Genomic DNA, 16,408 nt, shown 5'->3' with positions numbered 1-16,408 from the left:
CGTTTGTTGGATTTTAAAAAATTATTTTGATTTTGAAAAATTGAAAAATATACAGACAAGTATGAATAATACAATAGTAGACACCTATGTATCTGCTACCCACAGTTGATACCAGTCTACTTGTTATATTTGTTACTTGTCTTTTTTTTAAGTGAATCCAGTATGTTTTTATGCTTTTGTCGATTTCATATGTATCCATAAAAACAAATAATATTCTTTTATATATTTAAAAAAATTACATGGACAGTTATTATAATATCATATAAAGAACAGTATCATAAAGTGGCATCTTCTAATTTGCTTTCTTCAGTCAACGTTATTTTTAAGATCCATCCATGTGGCTAGGTATAGATCTAGACTATGATTTTAACTGCTGTATAGTATTCCATTGTATGAATATGCCACAGTTTGCTTATCAATTCATCTATCAATGCCAGTATTTTCCTACTATAATTGGTGTGCTGTGGACATTCCTGTATATGTCTCCTTAAGCACATGACAGCCTAGAAGTGAAATTGCTGGGTATTAGGGATTTCACGTTATAACTTTGCTAGTTATTGCCAAATTGTGTTTCACAGAGATGAGTGTAAAATATACCCCCACGAGCAGTAAATGAGAGTTCCCGTTTCCCTGTATCTTTGCTAACATGTGGTTGTAACAGACTTAGTGCCGGTCTGTTGAGTGTGGAATTGCATCTCAGTAATTTTTTGATTTGCAGTTCTCTGATAATTAGAGAGGTTGAGTATTTTTTCATGTTTATTTGACACTCACATTTCATCATCTGTGAATAGCCAATTCATATCATTTGTCTATTTTTTTCTCTGTTGATTTTTAGGAATTTTTTTATATATCTGTTTACTAGTCCTTTGTTAAATATATTGCAAGTGTCTTTGTCATTTGTCTTTCAACTTTGTGTATGGTCTTTTAAATTTTGATATAGTCAAGTACATCAGTCCTTTTTGATTTTTACTTACTGTTTCACATTTAAGAAATTCTCCCTTACGCCAAATCATGAAGATAGTCTCTCATGTTCTCTTTTAAAGGTTTTAAAGAGCTAGAATCTATATTCTTGTGTGGGTAGGGATTTAATTTTAATTCTTTTAGATGGATGGCTGTTTCTTTTCCATTTATTAAGTAGTCCACTGTTTCTCCACAGATTTGTTATATCTCCTCCATTATGTTGCAAGCCTCCATTTCTATCTGAGTCTGTTTCTAAGCCTTCCGTTAAATTTCACTGATCTGTTTCTCTATCTCTGAACCAGTACCACATTGTCTTATCAGTTACAATGGTTTGTAGAACCTTTTGGATTATCTACATAGGCCCTTAGGTAAACTGCAAATAATGATACACTTACACTTGTTTCTTCCTTCATGATTCTTAGACCTTTTATTTCTTGTTTTGCCATGTTGGCTGGGACCTGCAATACCACATTGACCACTGGAGGTTATTGAGGGCATTTAAGCTTGTTTCCAACTTTGATAGAAATGTTTCTACAGTTTCCTCATAATATTTGCTATAGGTTTTGGTGTGCCAGTTGTTGTGGGGATTACTGTAGGCACTGTTTACCGGAATGGGGAAATCCCTTTGTATTCCTAGTTGCCAGCAGTTTTTGTTTGATTGGAAGATTTTCTGCACTCATTGAAATAAATTCTCATTCAGTTTTTTAACATGGGGAATTTCATGGATAGATTTGTTGACATTAAAGCCATTCTTATATTTCTGGAATTCTGCTTGCTTTTCTGTTTTGAAATACTGCTGTATTTGATTTGCTAATATTTAGGTATTTTGCATCTATATTCACAACTGTGATTTGTGTGCTAGTTTTCTTTTGTGTACTCTTCTTGCCTGATGTCAATATTGAGGTTTTGCTCTCCTCTTAAAAGGAGCTTAATTCTGGGGTCTCTGCTGAGTGGCCTCACTCTGGCAGGTCTGGACTGGTGTTTGCAGCTCACGGGCCTGGGTGTTTGGCCTCAGGATGTTCCGCCCCTCGCCTCTGCAGCTTAGCATCAGGCGAAGGCTCAGGGCAGCCTCTGCAGGTCTCTGGGCTGTCTCTGTGTGCAGGTCTCTGCTCTCCAGGACTCTCACCTGCAGATTCCAGCCGCCGGCAGATGGGCAGTTGGGGTGATGGTGCCTCACCTCTTTGATTTCCTTCTCGGAGGATTCACAGTTGCTTGTTGCCAGTTGCCCGGTATCTGAAAACAGTTGTTTTGTATCTTTCATCCAGTTTTCTAATGGTTTACGGCAAAAAGGCTTTGTTTGGTTACAGTTATTCCATCATGGCCAGCTGTGGAAATCCATCTTTTTAAGTTAGAAAAATTTTTAAAAAATCATTGTTCTGTGTTTGGAGTAGGGGGAGGGGGTAGTTACAGGGTTCATTCCCTGTGCACATCTGGAGCAGAAGTACTTTTATTGGATCAGCTACCTTATGAATTGTGGCCGCCCTCCCTTCAGAACTCTCTGGTTCCTTTTCACAAACTGAGTCTCTCTCAGAAGCTCTTTTTGTCTACTGTACCTGAACTTCTTACGCTGACTCCCTTAATGCGCATTTGTACTGCAGGTTGGGTGACTTGTCACAGCTCCTACCAGCCGTTTGTGATGTTCTCTTCTGTTAGTCCTTGACTAGTTTGTTTTGGAGTGTTTCTACCCTTCAGAGTTCTTCTAGAACACATTGGATCTGGGCTTCTAAAACTTTTTCTTTAGTAAGGAACTATAATGTACTTTTAAATGCCACTTCAGACATTGCATATTAGCAGGGTATATTTTAATATTAGTTTTGATTAAAAAATATCTTTGGAGGATTGGAGACTGATCGAACAACACGCAAACCAAGTCTGGAGTTGGAGACGTTATTATGTAATGATTAGGAGCCCACTGATGATCTTCCCTTTGCAAATGTTCTTACATCCCAGCATCCTTTGCAAAGGAGTGGCTCTGCTTTCACGTCAGTTAATCAACCAAGGTGAGGCTCAGGCTGCCATCCTAGGGTACAAGAAGTTCTGCATAAGCCAGTTAACTGGCCTTACAGTTTATAATCTAATTGGGAAATAAGAAATGAGTTTGTTAAAAGATGATGATCTGTGACAGTACCTGCAAAATGTAAAGGGAATGATGAAAACACGACAGGAGTTCACATGATATAAAGATCATGGTAGGGGTGGGTGGGCATTTGGGAAAGACTTCATAGAGAAGGAGGAGGTTTCAGATGCACAAGAGCTTGAGGGGTCTGTGTTCCAGGACAGCGCACCCTGTGCGCAAGGCGAGGAGTGGCAAGCTTCTGCATGGAGGGACCAGGGCGCAATGAGGGTGGAAAGGCGTATTGGGACCAGATGTAGAGGGTCTTGAATATATCTCATGGGCAGCTAAAATGTGTTGAAAGTTTTTGAATGAAGAAGGAATTCAAAGAGCTGCCTTTTAGGAAGACTAGTCTGTCAGCAAGTCCCTGGATTAGGATTTTGTTCCCTAACCTACTGGTTCTCAAGCCTGGCTGCGCATTGCAATCACCTGGAAAGTTAAATTACTTATGCCGGAGCCTCCCTGCCCCCAAGATTCTGATTCAGTTGGCCTGGAGTTAGGCCTGGGTTCTGAGAATTTTAAAAGCTCCCCAGGTAATTCTAATGCGCAGCAAAGCTTGAGAAACACAGCCCAAACCACTGATAAGATCTTGATGTAGTGTTTCCTCACTGTGTTGAACCACATTTGGCCAGGCAAACGCAGAATCAACTGGTGGAAAAAAAACACTTTTAAAGTACTTCTGTAACATTTACTTATAATATTCCATATAGTTCAACACCTGACTTAGAATAACAGTTTTCTCATAAATGCCTACACATTTTTACGTTGGCTGTGAAGTAGATGATCACAAATGTATAAACTTTTGGGAGGGACCCATAATTATCTTGAGAATTTGGAAAAGTTTTTATTTTTTGCAGTGAAAATAAAAGGGCAAGATAAACACTCTTATCACAGCAAGAATTCAATAAATTGAAAGCAATGGTAGTGTGAAATCACCAAACTTACAATTGTAAAAATACAAATCCTCAAAAACTTGCTGGTGGGAGATGGTGAAGTTTGAAATGGCGCGTGTCAGTGCTTTTCAAACCTGAGTGCACATCACACTCACCTGGAGGGCTGTCACATTGCTGGGCTCCTGTTTTGGATTTAGCAGGCCTGGGGCAGCCTGAGAATGTACATTTTGAAAGAGCTGCCAGGTGATGCCGCTGCTGGTCTGAGCAGCAGGAGAAGTGCCATGTGAGAACCATTGCTGCATGAGGTCCAAATTTCGTAGGAAAAATGGCTGGATAAAATCTGCTGGCGGGACGTGAGATTTGCTATTCGTGTCACATGAGGGCCTTGTCTTGGCAATTAGGAATCTGGCCCCCTCTTCAAGCCCTCCTCTCCTGTCTGCATGCTCCAGGGGGCTGTGGCCTCAGCCTCACTGGGGTAGGTGGAAGAGAAAATTGTCTAGTCGTTCTCTTATCGTCCTTTTAAAATTTACTGGAAAAGGGTGGTATTGTATAGAGTCAATCCGTTATGTAACGTGTTCTTTTTCTTCCAGTAGAAGACTTTTGTGAGTTTAAAGTGTTTTATCTTTTATTATTCTTTCCCTGTCCCCCTCACCCTCCCATGTGCAAAAATAGAAAAATTAAAAAAAAGAAATCAGTACCCTTTTACCCTTCGAATCCCTCCGTGTCCTTCGATACACAGGTTCGGTGGTATTTTGAAAGATTTCAGTCCTCGGCCTCCATCTAGGTACCAGCTTTTGTAAGCTGCTCTGTGCAGCCTTCCTGGTAGATGAGTAGACTTTGCAGTACACCTTGGGAGGGAAGAGAAGCGGAAATCATTCTCAGATGTTAAACTGAAACACGTTCCTAATTGAAAGCATGAAGAGAATGTATACATGAAGGTGCCGGGGGTGGGGGGTGATCTCTGGCAGAGGCTCAGCTCTCAGAGCCCAGTCCAGTCCCCTCTCGTGGCCACTTCTGCTCTCTCTGGGTGGAGCCCCTTTCCATTCCTGTGACATTCCATTAATAACCATGGCTGAGTAGGACCTGATGACCATCAGTCAGCCAGGGAAACGCTGATAAATTAGAATCGTGAACTCTAGAAGTGCATAGCTTTTGACTTTGAATTCTAGAAGCCTAATATGGGAAGAGCCCTTGGGGGCTATTTTAGAACAAGCAGCTACTGCCCTTCCCTTGTCCCCAAACACATACAGGTGCAGCGCCCAAGGTTAAGTAACTTACCCTAAGGTCGCCTAGGCAGCTGGCTGCATTTTTCTTTTCTTTTTTTTAAGAATACTCCCCAACTTTTGGAAAATTTCTCAACCTAGTGTTCTGACTCTTGAGGGCCGTTTCTTGGCATTATTTGCTGTAGGTAATAGGAATTGTATTAGGAAGATGGGAAAAGTATCTTCTCTCTTTTATAGAAAATCAGGAGGTTTTAGGGCTCTCAGGTCTTGGTCATTTGGCTTTTCCATAACTGAGCCTCCTCTCTGGTTCATATCTCTCAGCTATTTTGTAATTATTTTGTGGACTCCATCTTGCATTGAATTTTGTGGGAGATTTAGTATTGTGATCTGCCACAAGACCAAGAGTTGGAGTCAAAAGTGGACTGATAGCAATAGGTTGGCACAAATAAATATATTTGGACAAATAAAGGACTGAAGGAATCATGTCCACAGGACTATGACATTAACCTAATGAAACAAGTCAGTAACATCTAAAATCCCATGGGGCGTTGCCTATGATAAAAGCCCTCGCTTACCCATGACCCAGAGTACTGCTCACTTTAAAACTCCACTTGACCCACAAGTCTGATGATTGAAAGTACTCGCATCCTGGCAAGTAGGAGATAAAGAGGTGGTTTCTTTTTTTGGGGGGCGGTGGTGAGAAAGATTGGCCTTGAGCTAATATCGGTGCCATTCTTCCTCTATTTTGTATGTGGGATGCCATCACAGCGTGGCTTGATGAGCGGTGTGTAGGTCTGCACCCAGGATCTGAATCAGCGAACCCTGGGCTGCTGAAGCGGAGCGTACGGGCTTAACCACTATGCCACTGGGCCAGCCCCAAGAGGTTGTTTCTTTTTGGTTGCTTTTCCTTATAAAATTAGGGATGGTGTACAGTGTACTGGCATTTTTTTTTTTTTTAAGTATAAAAGTATGTATTGGGTGACTCTACCTTTCTGCCCTTGGTTTTTCTCTTATGTAAAAAAAAGTGGGTTGGACTAAACAGTCTTTCCAAGCTCTCATAGTTTGTGCAAGGTGGAGTCTGTAGTTGAGCTTTTTTTGGGCTTGGGCTTTTGTTTTTTATCACATCTTGTTTGGATACCTAAAATTTAAACTTAAGCCACAGAACACAACTTAAAAGGAAGAGCAGAGCGTTTTCTTGTTTTCCTTGTAGAGGCAGCTGTGGTAAAGTGGTTCAGAAGGATGACTTTGGAGCCAGTTCACTTGGATTCAAATCCTATCTCTTCTATTTACTAGTAATTCTGTGACCTTTGGCAAATTAGATAATCCCTGTGTCTGTTTCTTCATCAGTAAGATGGGCGAGATATCTACTTCAGGCGGTTGCTGGAGATTAAATTTGTTGCTATGTATTAGAACAGTGCCTGGCACATAGGAAGCTGTTAATAAATGTTAGCTGTCATCATTGTCATCGTGTCTTCAACTGTGGTTTTATTTTATTGGGGAACATCCTGATTTTACTGTTAAGCCTTTGGAAGAATTACTGAAGTCTACAATGCTTTCCTTCAAAGCTGTGTCTTATATTGTCTTTCTGCAGCAAGCTGTGTCCCACCGTGCCAGAATGGAGGGATGTGTCTCCGGCCTCAACTCTGTGTGTGTAAACCAGGGACCAAGGGCCAAGCCTGTGAGACAACAGTTGCCCAGGACACTTCATCACCAGTCCTTGGAGGGCAGAGTCCCGGAGCTGCTTCCTCCTGGGTCCCTCCTGAGCCAGCAGCAAAGCACACTTCATCTAAGAAGGCAGACACTCTCCCAAGAGTCAGTCCCATGGCCCAGATGACCTTGACCCTCAAGCCAAAGCCTTCAGTAGGACTCTCCCAGCAGATACATTCTCAGTGAGTGTTTTGAACTTGCCTCTAGCCTGGGAGCATCTTAATTATCTCTTTGTTGCCTTGCTTTAAATCACTCTCCTTTTCCTGCACCGTTTGCAGAAATCACTTGGATAATAATGTGTTTCTTTCCTTTCCTTAAGGCTTTACATATTATGCTGACACATCAAGTCTCTTAAAAATATTTGATATGTGTGTTTAGCCTCTGCAGGGAAGGTTTACCATAAGCATAAACCACAGCAATAGTGAGGATTATAGGGATCAAGGTTGGAAGGGAAAAATAAAGATAGCTGTTTGATTGTGGTGGAGTTGTCAGTTAACAAATACTTTTTTCGGGTGGGGGTGCTCTAGAGTTTTGAAATAATAATTTAAAAAGAAACAGTGAGTGTGATTTTTAAAGATATATGGAAAAGGTAGGAACTCAGCTTTGCACAGAGAAGGTATTCAAACGAGAGTGAGTCCTCACTTTTTGAAAGAGAATTTCTCCACCTCGGTAGCAGGTTAAGTGTATCTTCTATAAACACCATGTTTACCTCCCAGTTGCCATGCAGGTCCATTTTTGGTGAATGAGCTTGTGTTCTATTTATGGGAACATGGTTTTTTCTTAGCGTTAGGAAGTGAGTGCTGTTCTGAACAAAATGAGAACTCATGGATAAGAACGATTGTCCCTTCCTCCTCTGGGTTACCTTAGGAGCGGCCCCTCGGCTGCACAGGGTCCTTCTACAAATGGTTTCCTTTTAATTAGCTACTCTCCATGGATAACCAGATTCAGAATTTACTGCAACTATCACTTGTCGTTTGTCTAGGAATGTAAAATACAGGAAGTTCTCAACTTAAAAATGGGCTTGACCCAGCACTTCGTTTGTAAGTCTCTTGCTTAGAATTCCAGATGCTTTCCCCCGCCTAAGCATAGCTTCCACATGGTGATTAGTATCCAGTCAGCCCACAGAAGTTATTTAATCTGTTACTATAGATGAAATTATCCTAATTGATGCTTCCCTCTTGAATAGGCCACCTACTCTCCCTGCTGAGTGGGGTCCTTATAACTTTTTCCTGTCTCCTCTTCTTCTCTCCTTAATCTTCTGTTTTTCTTCATTTTTCTCTCGTTTCTTCTTATCTCATGCTTCTGTTCTGCTGTGATAAATAGATCTGGGAGACTAGTTTGAAATCTAACCACTTTGCTAGCACTTCAATTAGAAAACACATCCTGCAGCTCTCAAGAAGAAGGAATGGTAGCTATAACTAATCCTTAGTAATGGCTTACTGTATGCCAAGTACTATTTCAAAGGCTTTGGATGTATTAATTTACAACTCACAATGACCCCAAAAGGCTGGTACTGTTATTAACCCAATTTTACAGATGAAGAAACTGAGGTACTGAGTGGTTAAGTAAATTGTTCAAGGTCACAGAGTTAATAAGTGAGTAATAATAATGTGTTAGGATTTAAATGGAGGCAGAATAAGGAGGATAAGTGTTAGGCTTTAAATGAAGGCAGTCAGGATCCAGCATCCATGCCCTGAGTTGAAGGTCGCAAACTTTTTCTTTAAAGGGCTAGAGAGTAAACATTTTCAGCTTTGTGGGACATATGGTTTCTGTTGCAGCTTCTCAATTCTGCTGTCGTAGCACACAAGCTGCTGTAGATGATGTGTAAATGTGAGTGTGACCGCTGCAGTAAAATGTTATGGATGCTGAAATTTGAATTTATTATAAATTTCATGTCATCCATTATTTCGATTTCTTTCCAACCATTTAAAAATGTAAAAATCATTCTTAGCTTGTGGGCCATACAAAAACAGGCTCTGGGCCAACTTTGGCTTGTGAGCTGTAGTTTGCTGACCTCTTCTCTAAAGGATAGTCATGTTTTTTTGTGCCAGAACATAAATGTAACTCTGTATCCTTGAAATGATGTAAAGCTTTGATGATATCATAGCTAGACATCTCTCTTCCAGCATTGTTCTGGATCTTAAAAACGAAGACTGATTTTGTGTTGAACTATGCCTTGGCAATCAAGAGTCAGATTACTGTTTATTGCAATTTTTTTTAGTATTATTACCTATATAAACTGTGAAGTACTTTACAAGTGACATCATTTATCTTGACTGTCACCATCCGCTGTTAGAATTTGACCTTCTGTGTTGTGTATATATGGATTGTTCGTAAGAACCATATGTCAGATGTCCAGTAAAGGAGGAACCTTTTTTTCCTTCTTTTTTTGGTAGCAGCAGAGTAATTTAACAACAACCTTGTGAGTCAAAGAGGAGGCTAAGGTTTCCGTTCTAACTGGGCTTTGAGAAAATAAAAGTCATTGGATAATTTGCTTCAGAGACTTCATCTGCTGAGTGAAGATGCTTTTTATGATAGCATTGTTACAGGCATGGGTATATGGGTGTGCCTACTGGGTGCTTTTGGGTAAGGAGAAGAAATAGCTTAAGATGCTAACAATTCTGATATTTTTCTTAGTAAACTTTTATAGGTTGCATTGTTATCTGGGTACTGCAGGGAATATTAAGATGTACAACATCCACTTCTGCTCTTAAGGAGATTTTGAAGTGATAGATGAGCTATAACTTGAGAGGGATGCAAAGGAAGGAGCACAGTTGGCCCACTGATGACATTAGGTAATGACATGATCACCTGAAATCATATTTAACCAAACTGCCAAGGAACCACATATGATAGGACCATTTCGGCTATTTTTGAGAAAGGTAGCAATTTTAAAGTTATCTGTTTTTAAGATTACCTACTTTAGGGTGTTTCAAGGTTTTGTTTTGTTTTTATCTAGTGAAAGAAGAGATGGATTAAGCCTCCTTAAAATGCTTGTAGACGTAAGACACCTAAAATATCAAAATATTTAGTTAGTGTTACATCCATTCTGTGGTGTGTGAAATGCTGCAGTCTTGATCATTTATTCAGCAAGTTTTTATTGAGCACATTCTATGTACCATGCACTGTCCTAGGGCTCAGGATGTAGCTCTGAACAGTTAAACAAAATGTCTGCCTTCCTGGTCCTTACACTCTGGCAATGGAGAGATGATTGATAAGTGGCATATTTAAACCTATGTTAGATTGTGATAAGTGTGTGAAGAAAATACAACTGCAATAATGGGTGGGGAATGCTGGGGGTGTGTGGGTGGGAATGAGTGAGAGCTCTGGTGGTTTCAGTAGGCTGTCGGGGAAGGCCCTGCTGAGCAGGTAGCATTTAAGCAAGGGCCTGAAGAAGGTAAACCATGAACCATGAAGATATGTGGGGGCGGGGCAGAGGCCCTGGGGCGGAAGTGTCCCTGGCATGTTTGAGGAACAGCTACTTTAGTAAAACTGTAATGTTAAAACTACACATTTTAGGCAGGTGAGTATTAGATGAATTGGTTTTACCTTTGGCCAAACTTTAGACGGCTTGACTTAGAATCAGATACAAAGTTCTTTAGGGAATCAGAGCAGTTGTTTCCAGATTTTGGAGTGTTGCGGAAGTGGAGGTCCGGGGATGGCTCTGGAGAAGGTGGTCTGTGAGCTTGAAAAGATGGTTAAATTTGGACACAAAGAACTGGAGAAGAAAGGCATTTCCAGGAAAGGCAGTGATGTGATGTCAGACAGTATTGTGTATTATCTGTTGCTGTGCAACAGATCTCCCTAAAACTTAGCGGGAAAACACACTTGACTGATAGTCTCTGTGGGTCAGGGATCCAGGAGGAGGTGCCTAGCTGAGAGTTCTGGCTCAGGGTCTCGTGAGATTGCAGTCAGCAGGGGCAGCTCAACTCGACTGGGCCTGGAGAATCCACTGCCAAGATGACTCTCATGGGTGTTGACAGGAGGCCTCAGCTCCAACACTGGCTGGTGGCAGGGGGCTTCCCTTCCCCTCCACATGGACCTCTCTGCAGAGCTGCCTGAGTGTCCTCACAGCGTGGCTGCTGGCTTCTCCCAGAGCGAGTGATCCCACGCTGGAGAGAGCAAGGAGAAAGCCTCAGTGCCTTTTTAGTCTTTAGTCTTGAAAATGACACACCTTCACTGCCACCTTTTCTACTCATTAGAAGCGAGTCGCTAAGTCAAGTCCACCCTCAAAGGAAGTGGAATTAAGCTGCACTCTTTGAAGGGAGAAATATCAAAGAATTTCTGGACATATTTAAAAATGACCACATTTAAGATGATTTGATTGCAACTTGATATCGATGAAGACTAGTGGTGAGAAAAGGTTTTAAAGATTGGTTAAAAACCAAGTTAAAGACTAAGATTTCAATAAAACAATTCCAAAAAGACATACTAAAACAAAATAGGTTCCCCCTCCATTACCTTTTTTTCCCCTATCATTTAAAAGAGGCTCAAGAAACATTAACTAATCACCTTTGGCCTATGTCTATCCTGATTAAAACCAACAAACAAACTGTAAATAAAAGAAAAATATAACAATGATGATTTATAGGACAATCGTGAAAATGCTGACATTGGAAATTTGATGATATAAAAGAATGATTATTGATTTTGGGGGCAGTGATGATGGCATTGTAGTTATGTGAGGAGGAGAATCATGTTAAAGTATTTACAGATGAAATTATATGATGTCTGAGCTCTGATTGAAATTATCCAGTGGGTTGAGGTATAGAGAGAACAAAATTTGCTATGAGGGAATAATTATTGAAGTTAGAGATGGGTACATGGAAGTTTCTTACACAATTCTCTCTACTTTTTATATTTTGAAATTTTCTGTAATGAAGAGTAACAAAAAAAAACCAAAGGAAAGTTTCAAGTAGGAGGAATGCTGTGATTTTTCATCTGCCTTGGAAGGTTAGAATCAGTGGTCATTGGAGGATGTCCCTGTAATGGGTGTGGTAGTGCTGGTAACGTAGAGGAAGGAAGTGAACTCGAGCTATTGTAAATAAAAAACCTTGGTACCTAATTGAACGTGGGAGGCAAAGGAGAAGAGAATCAGGTGTGATACACGCTTGGGACTGTGGGAGAAAAGGAGGATGTGGAGGTCTTTCCATCCTGCTGTTTTTGAAGACTTCTTTGGTAATGTCATGGATCTCCAAGGTCTTTGAAGGTGATTGATGCTTGGTGAATGGATGGTCTCTGACATAGCTTTATGGATGAATAGCCAAGATTATGCTCTGTACCTTATTAGGGACTAAAAGCAAGTGGGTATGAGTGGTACATGGCTGGCCACTTGGTCAAGTATGGTTTGGAAAGACCCTGCCCCGGGCATTCTGGCAATTGTCATTGCTGTAGTTAGGAATTCCATTCATGCTTTTCATGGAACTTTATTATTATGGTGTTCCTTTCTCCAGTTTTGTGGGCCACATCATGGGTACTCCATGAGCTAAAGAAAAGACCAAATGATGCCTCATCTTCCTGTATACAAGCTTCTGCAGTCACTTTTTTGATTCTTTGAACTTTTACTTCACTTTATAATACTGGATTCCTTAGGCCAAAGTAACACTTCAGGTTACACTCATAATTACATCCTACAGATGCTATTGACCAGCAGCTGTCAACATATTCATTGAACAATTGCCACTGTTAGGTCACAGGTGCATCCGGGGTCTGTCTTTAGTCCTATCTGTAAAAAGGTATTCATGCTTATAAGTTATGGCCGGGAGACTCCACAAAGGAGCAAAATTCAAAACTGTTCAGCTTTCCAGAGCTTTTTCATCATCTCTCAATATTATTCTTTGCATATATGTTGAAGTTTCCCATGAAAGTTTGTTTTCAACTCTTAGTGCTGCTCAGTGAGGCTGTTTTGACTTGTGTAGAATGTCTGTCTTTATTCTTGTTGATCATGATGAGTGTTATAGGTACTGACCATGGAACCACAAGGCAGAGGTTGTAAGGGGCCTTCTTTAGCTGCTGATATCTTTTGGTTGTTTAAAGAATTTTGGTACAAAAGACCACTGCTTTGCCAAATGGGGAGCTGTTATCTATACTGTGTAAAGAGGAAGCACTTTTGCAGGAGACAGTGTACCCAGTCCTCTCTCTTTGAGCTTGAGAAGGAAGTCTGGTTTTACTCAGGATACGGATGTCAAATCTAGAGAGCTCACATGCATCTAGTCTCTTTTCTTCCCTGGTGATGGCTATTTTCGTCATTTTATGGTGTCCTGATGTTACAAAGGGTGGTGGTTAGTTTCTCTGGAAGAATTAGTTTTGTCCTGTCTCACACCAGTTGAGGGGACTGAATTTATCTAATGGTATTAACTATCCGTCTTCTCCATCATCTTCTTCCCAGCGATGTGGTGAAGAGAAAAGAAGCAAAGTAGAAAATGTTCTTTTAAAAGATGAGATAATTAAAATGCGTTTTATATTTATCAAGTGAGCTTATAGCATGCCAGATATTTTCTCAATATAGGGAAGGCCCTTTAAATTCACACTGAAATGATGGGTTGCACTTTCAAAGTTCTTGAGAAGCGAGTCCTTCACGGTTACCATGGGTCAGTTGATAGGAAGCAGTGTTGAGTGATGTCTGTGCCATGGAGAAGAGGGTACTGCTCTGTCCTTTATCTCTACCCAATTCTTAGCTTCCTGTCACTGTGGTTGTGTCTTAAAAAAACTATATGCTGTGATATCTACAAGGATGCGAGCCTTTGTGGAATGTTCCTTGAAGTATTCTCTCCTAATAAACAGCAACATCAACAACATAATGTAAGATAATTCCCTTTGTTTGGACTAGTCTTATACTACCCCTGAAGGAAAAAAACTCATAAAACTACACCAGTAGTTAAAACTTTAGGGAGAAATTTTAAGCCTTTTGTAGCACTAATACTTGAAATTTGAGACTTTGTCTGAACTTACCTAAGAAGCCAGCGAAATGGTCAGTGCTCGAATGGACAGTTTCCCTAAATGATCTCTCAGCCTACAAGGGGGACCTTTCTCAGTGTGAAAGCCCCCCAGTCTGCCGACCGCCCCCCTTCTCTTTTGTGCTTCCTGTGGTTCCATTATCATCACACTACCCAGTCTTTCATCTCTTTATCTACATAGGCAGAGAAGGGTTACAATAAATGTTTGTTTAATGCATTTTTGTTTTGAGTTTTGCCTTGAGAAAAAAATATTAATAATGTCTAAATCCCTGTCTGAGGATTGTTCCATGAATATTTATATTACAGGAGTTACCTTTTTCTCTTGGAATAATACTGTTTGCCTTTGTAAAGCCCTGAACATTTTGCAAACTACTTTGCATTCCTTGTAGTATTTGATCTGCCAAATAAGTCCATGAGATGAAGGTTTTGATCCCTGTTTTATGATGTGGAAAAAAAGGGAAAGTGGTAGAAAGTTCAAGAAAAGGAACTCAATCCGAAGGTTTTAGTGTTCGTTTAATGACACCTTAAGGATGGGATGAGAACTAAAATTTTGAACCAGTGACTGATTTTGTCATTTCATATGCATTTGTTTTAAACTTTTTAAAAATTGAAATTACATACAGAAGAGTACACAAGTCAGAAGTGCCCACAGCCTGGTGATTATACCAAAATGATAGCACCTGCATGTCAGTGCCATCCACGTCCAAGAGCAGAGCATTGCCAGCACCACAAAGCCCCCTTATTCCTGGATCTACCCTTGTCCTCCTCCCAAAGGGAGCTACTCTCTTGAATTTTAACACCAGAGATCAGTTCTGTCTGTTTTTTTTGTGTGTGTGTGAGGAAGATTGTCCCTGAGCTAACATCTGTTGCCAATCTTCCTCTTTTTGCTTGAGGAAGATTGTTACTGAGCTAACATCTGTGCCAATCTTCCTCTATTTTATGTGGGATGCCACCACAGCATGGCTTGATGAGTGGTAGGTCCACGCCTGGGACCCAAACCTGCGAACCCTGGGCCACCAAAGCAGAGCACGTAAACTTAACCACTATGCCACCAGGCTGGCCCGAGTTCTGTCTGTTTTTGAACTATATATAAATGAATCTTAGCATATTTTTTCACTCAATGTTATGGCTGAGATTCATCTATGCAGTTGTGTGTGGCTGTAATTCGCATTAACATTGCCAAAGCTTGTTCCATCATATGAATATGCTACAATTTATTATTCTGCCCTTGATGGATGTTTGGAAATTTCCCAGTTTTTGCCTCTTATGAGGCAATGCTTATGAGTAATGCTGTGTAGGTAGGTATATGTGGAAATTCCAGAAGAAGACCTTTGTGAATACATCAGATAACCAAGCCCAACTGGATATAGCAATGTCAGGGTGTTTGAGAAAGACTTCATAATCCTTCCTGTAAAGTTTGATTATATTGGTATCTGTTGGTCAGTGCTATTTTGTCATTTGAGAAAAACAGGCACCTGAGGAAAATGGTGGTGTGAGATGTTTGAGGAACTGGTAGCAAGGAACTTTTTCCTCCTGAGTGGGTCTAAGAGTGGACCGTGGGGTGGGGTTGGGAGAGGCAGGAGAAGAGGAGGGAAGATAGCTTGTGCCTCACCCTTCTGCACCCTGCTGAGTCCCACGAGGAAAGCTTGGCCATGAGTAGTTTTGAGATAGAACCGGCAACTGACTGGGTTTAAGTTCTGGTGAAAGATACGTAAGGAATTGGGTGGAAACTCAGAGTTTGCAACTCAAAAGGGCCAAGTGCTGGGCCAGAGCTTGCTCCCCAGTTTAATTGCTAGATATCGGGATGATGTTTTAGTGCTATGTAATAATAATAATAGCTAGTATTTATTTATTTTTTTAAAGATTTTATTTTTTTCCTTTTTCTCCCCAAAGCCTCCTGGTACATAGTTGTATAGTCTTAGTTCTCGTCTCTGAAATCTCAGGACCAGCACACTCAGGCATTTGTGGTGGGGGCCAGAGGGAAAACCAAGAAGTCAAGAGCCTAGAGATGGCCAGGCACCAGAAGGGGCCCTGGCTCTCCTTATGCCCTTAGCCTCATGGAACTAGGGATTGAAAAGTCAGCATCACTCATAAGTAAGTACCTTTTGACATACAATGGCCCCACCCACCAGACAAAGTGGCCTGTGGACTCTGATTGCAACTTACTTGGGGGGAGTTAGGAAGGGGTGGGCGGATGTGGAGAGGAGTAGGGAGAAGGCTAGGAATGTCCTTCCCTTCAATAATGAGCCTGTTCAAGTGTTTCCCATATGATTATTCTATGTTGAAATAAATTTGTGCACTGAAAATTGAATTAATTAGTTGTCAGACGACTTGTCGCATACTGACAGTAGAACTGGGGTTAAAACACGCACGAATCCACCGATAAGCAGTTGGAACAGAATATTGGCTGACACGTGGGACCCGTGAGCTTTAGGCCTGGCCCGCATGGTTGATGCCAAACGTGAGAATGACTTTGAGATCCTGAGTTTGGGTGTTGTGCAGGTTAACGTAAAAATTCCTCCTTACATTTGGATATATTTGGCATACCACAGATAC

The 16,408-nt window shown here is 40.9% G+C and overlaps 1 protein-coding gene across 15 annotated transcripts in view; it reads left to right on the top strand.

Moving 5' to 3' along the window:
* The window catches only part of LTBP1 (latent transforming growth factor beta binding protein 1), a 382,985-nt gene that overhangs the window by 37,630 nt on the left and 328,947 nt on the right, over positions 1-16,408 (top strand). For all 15 annotated transcript variants that reach the window (XM_070574194.1, XM_070574192.1, XM_070574191.1 and 12 more), the window contains exon 3: positions 6,781-7,078. In XM_070574194.1, the coding sequence (XP_070430295.1) occupies positions 6,781-7,078 (298 nt within the window). The remainder of the gene's footprint in view (positions 1-6,780; positions 7,079-16,408) is intronic.

Source organism: Equus przewalskii, chromosome 14, assembly GCF_037783145.1.
Source record: "Equus przewalskii isolate Varuska chromosome 14, EquPr2, whole genome shotgun sequence".
Taxonomy (NCBI): Eukaryota; Metazoa; Chordata; class Mammalia; order Perissodactyla; family Equidae; genus Equus; species Equus przewalskii.
This window is presented reverse-complemented; position numbering and strand designations above follow the sequence as displayed.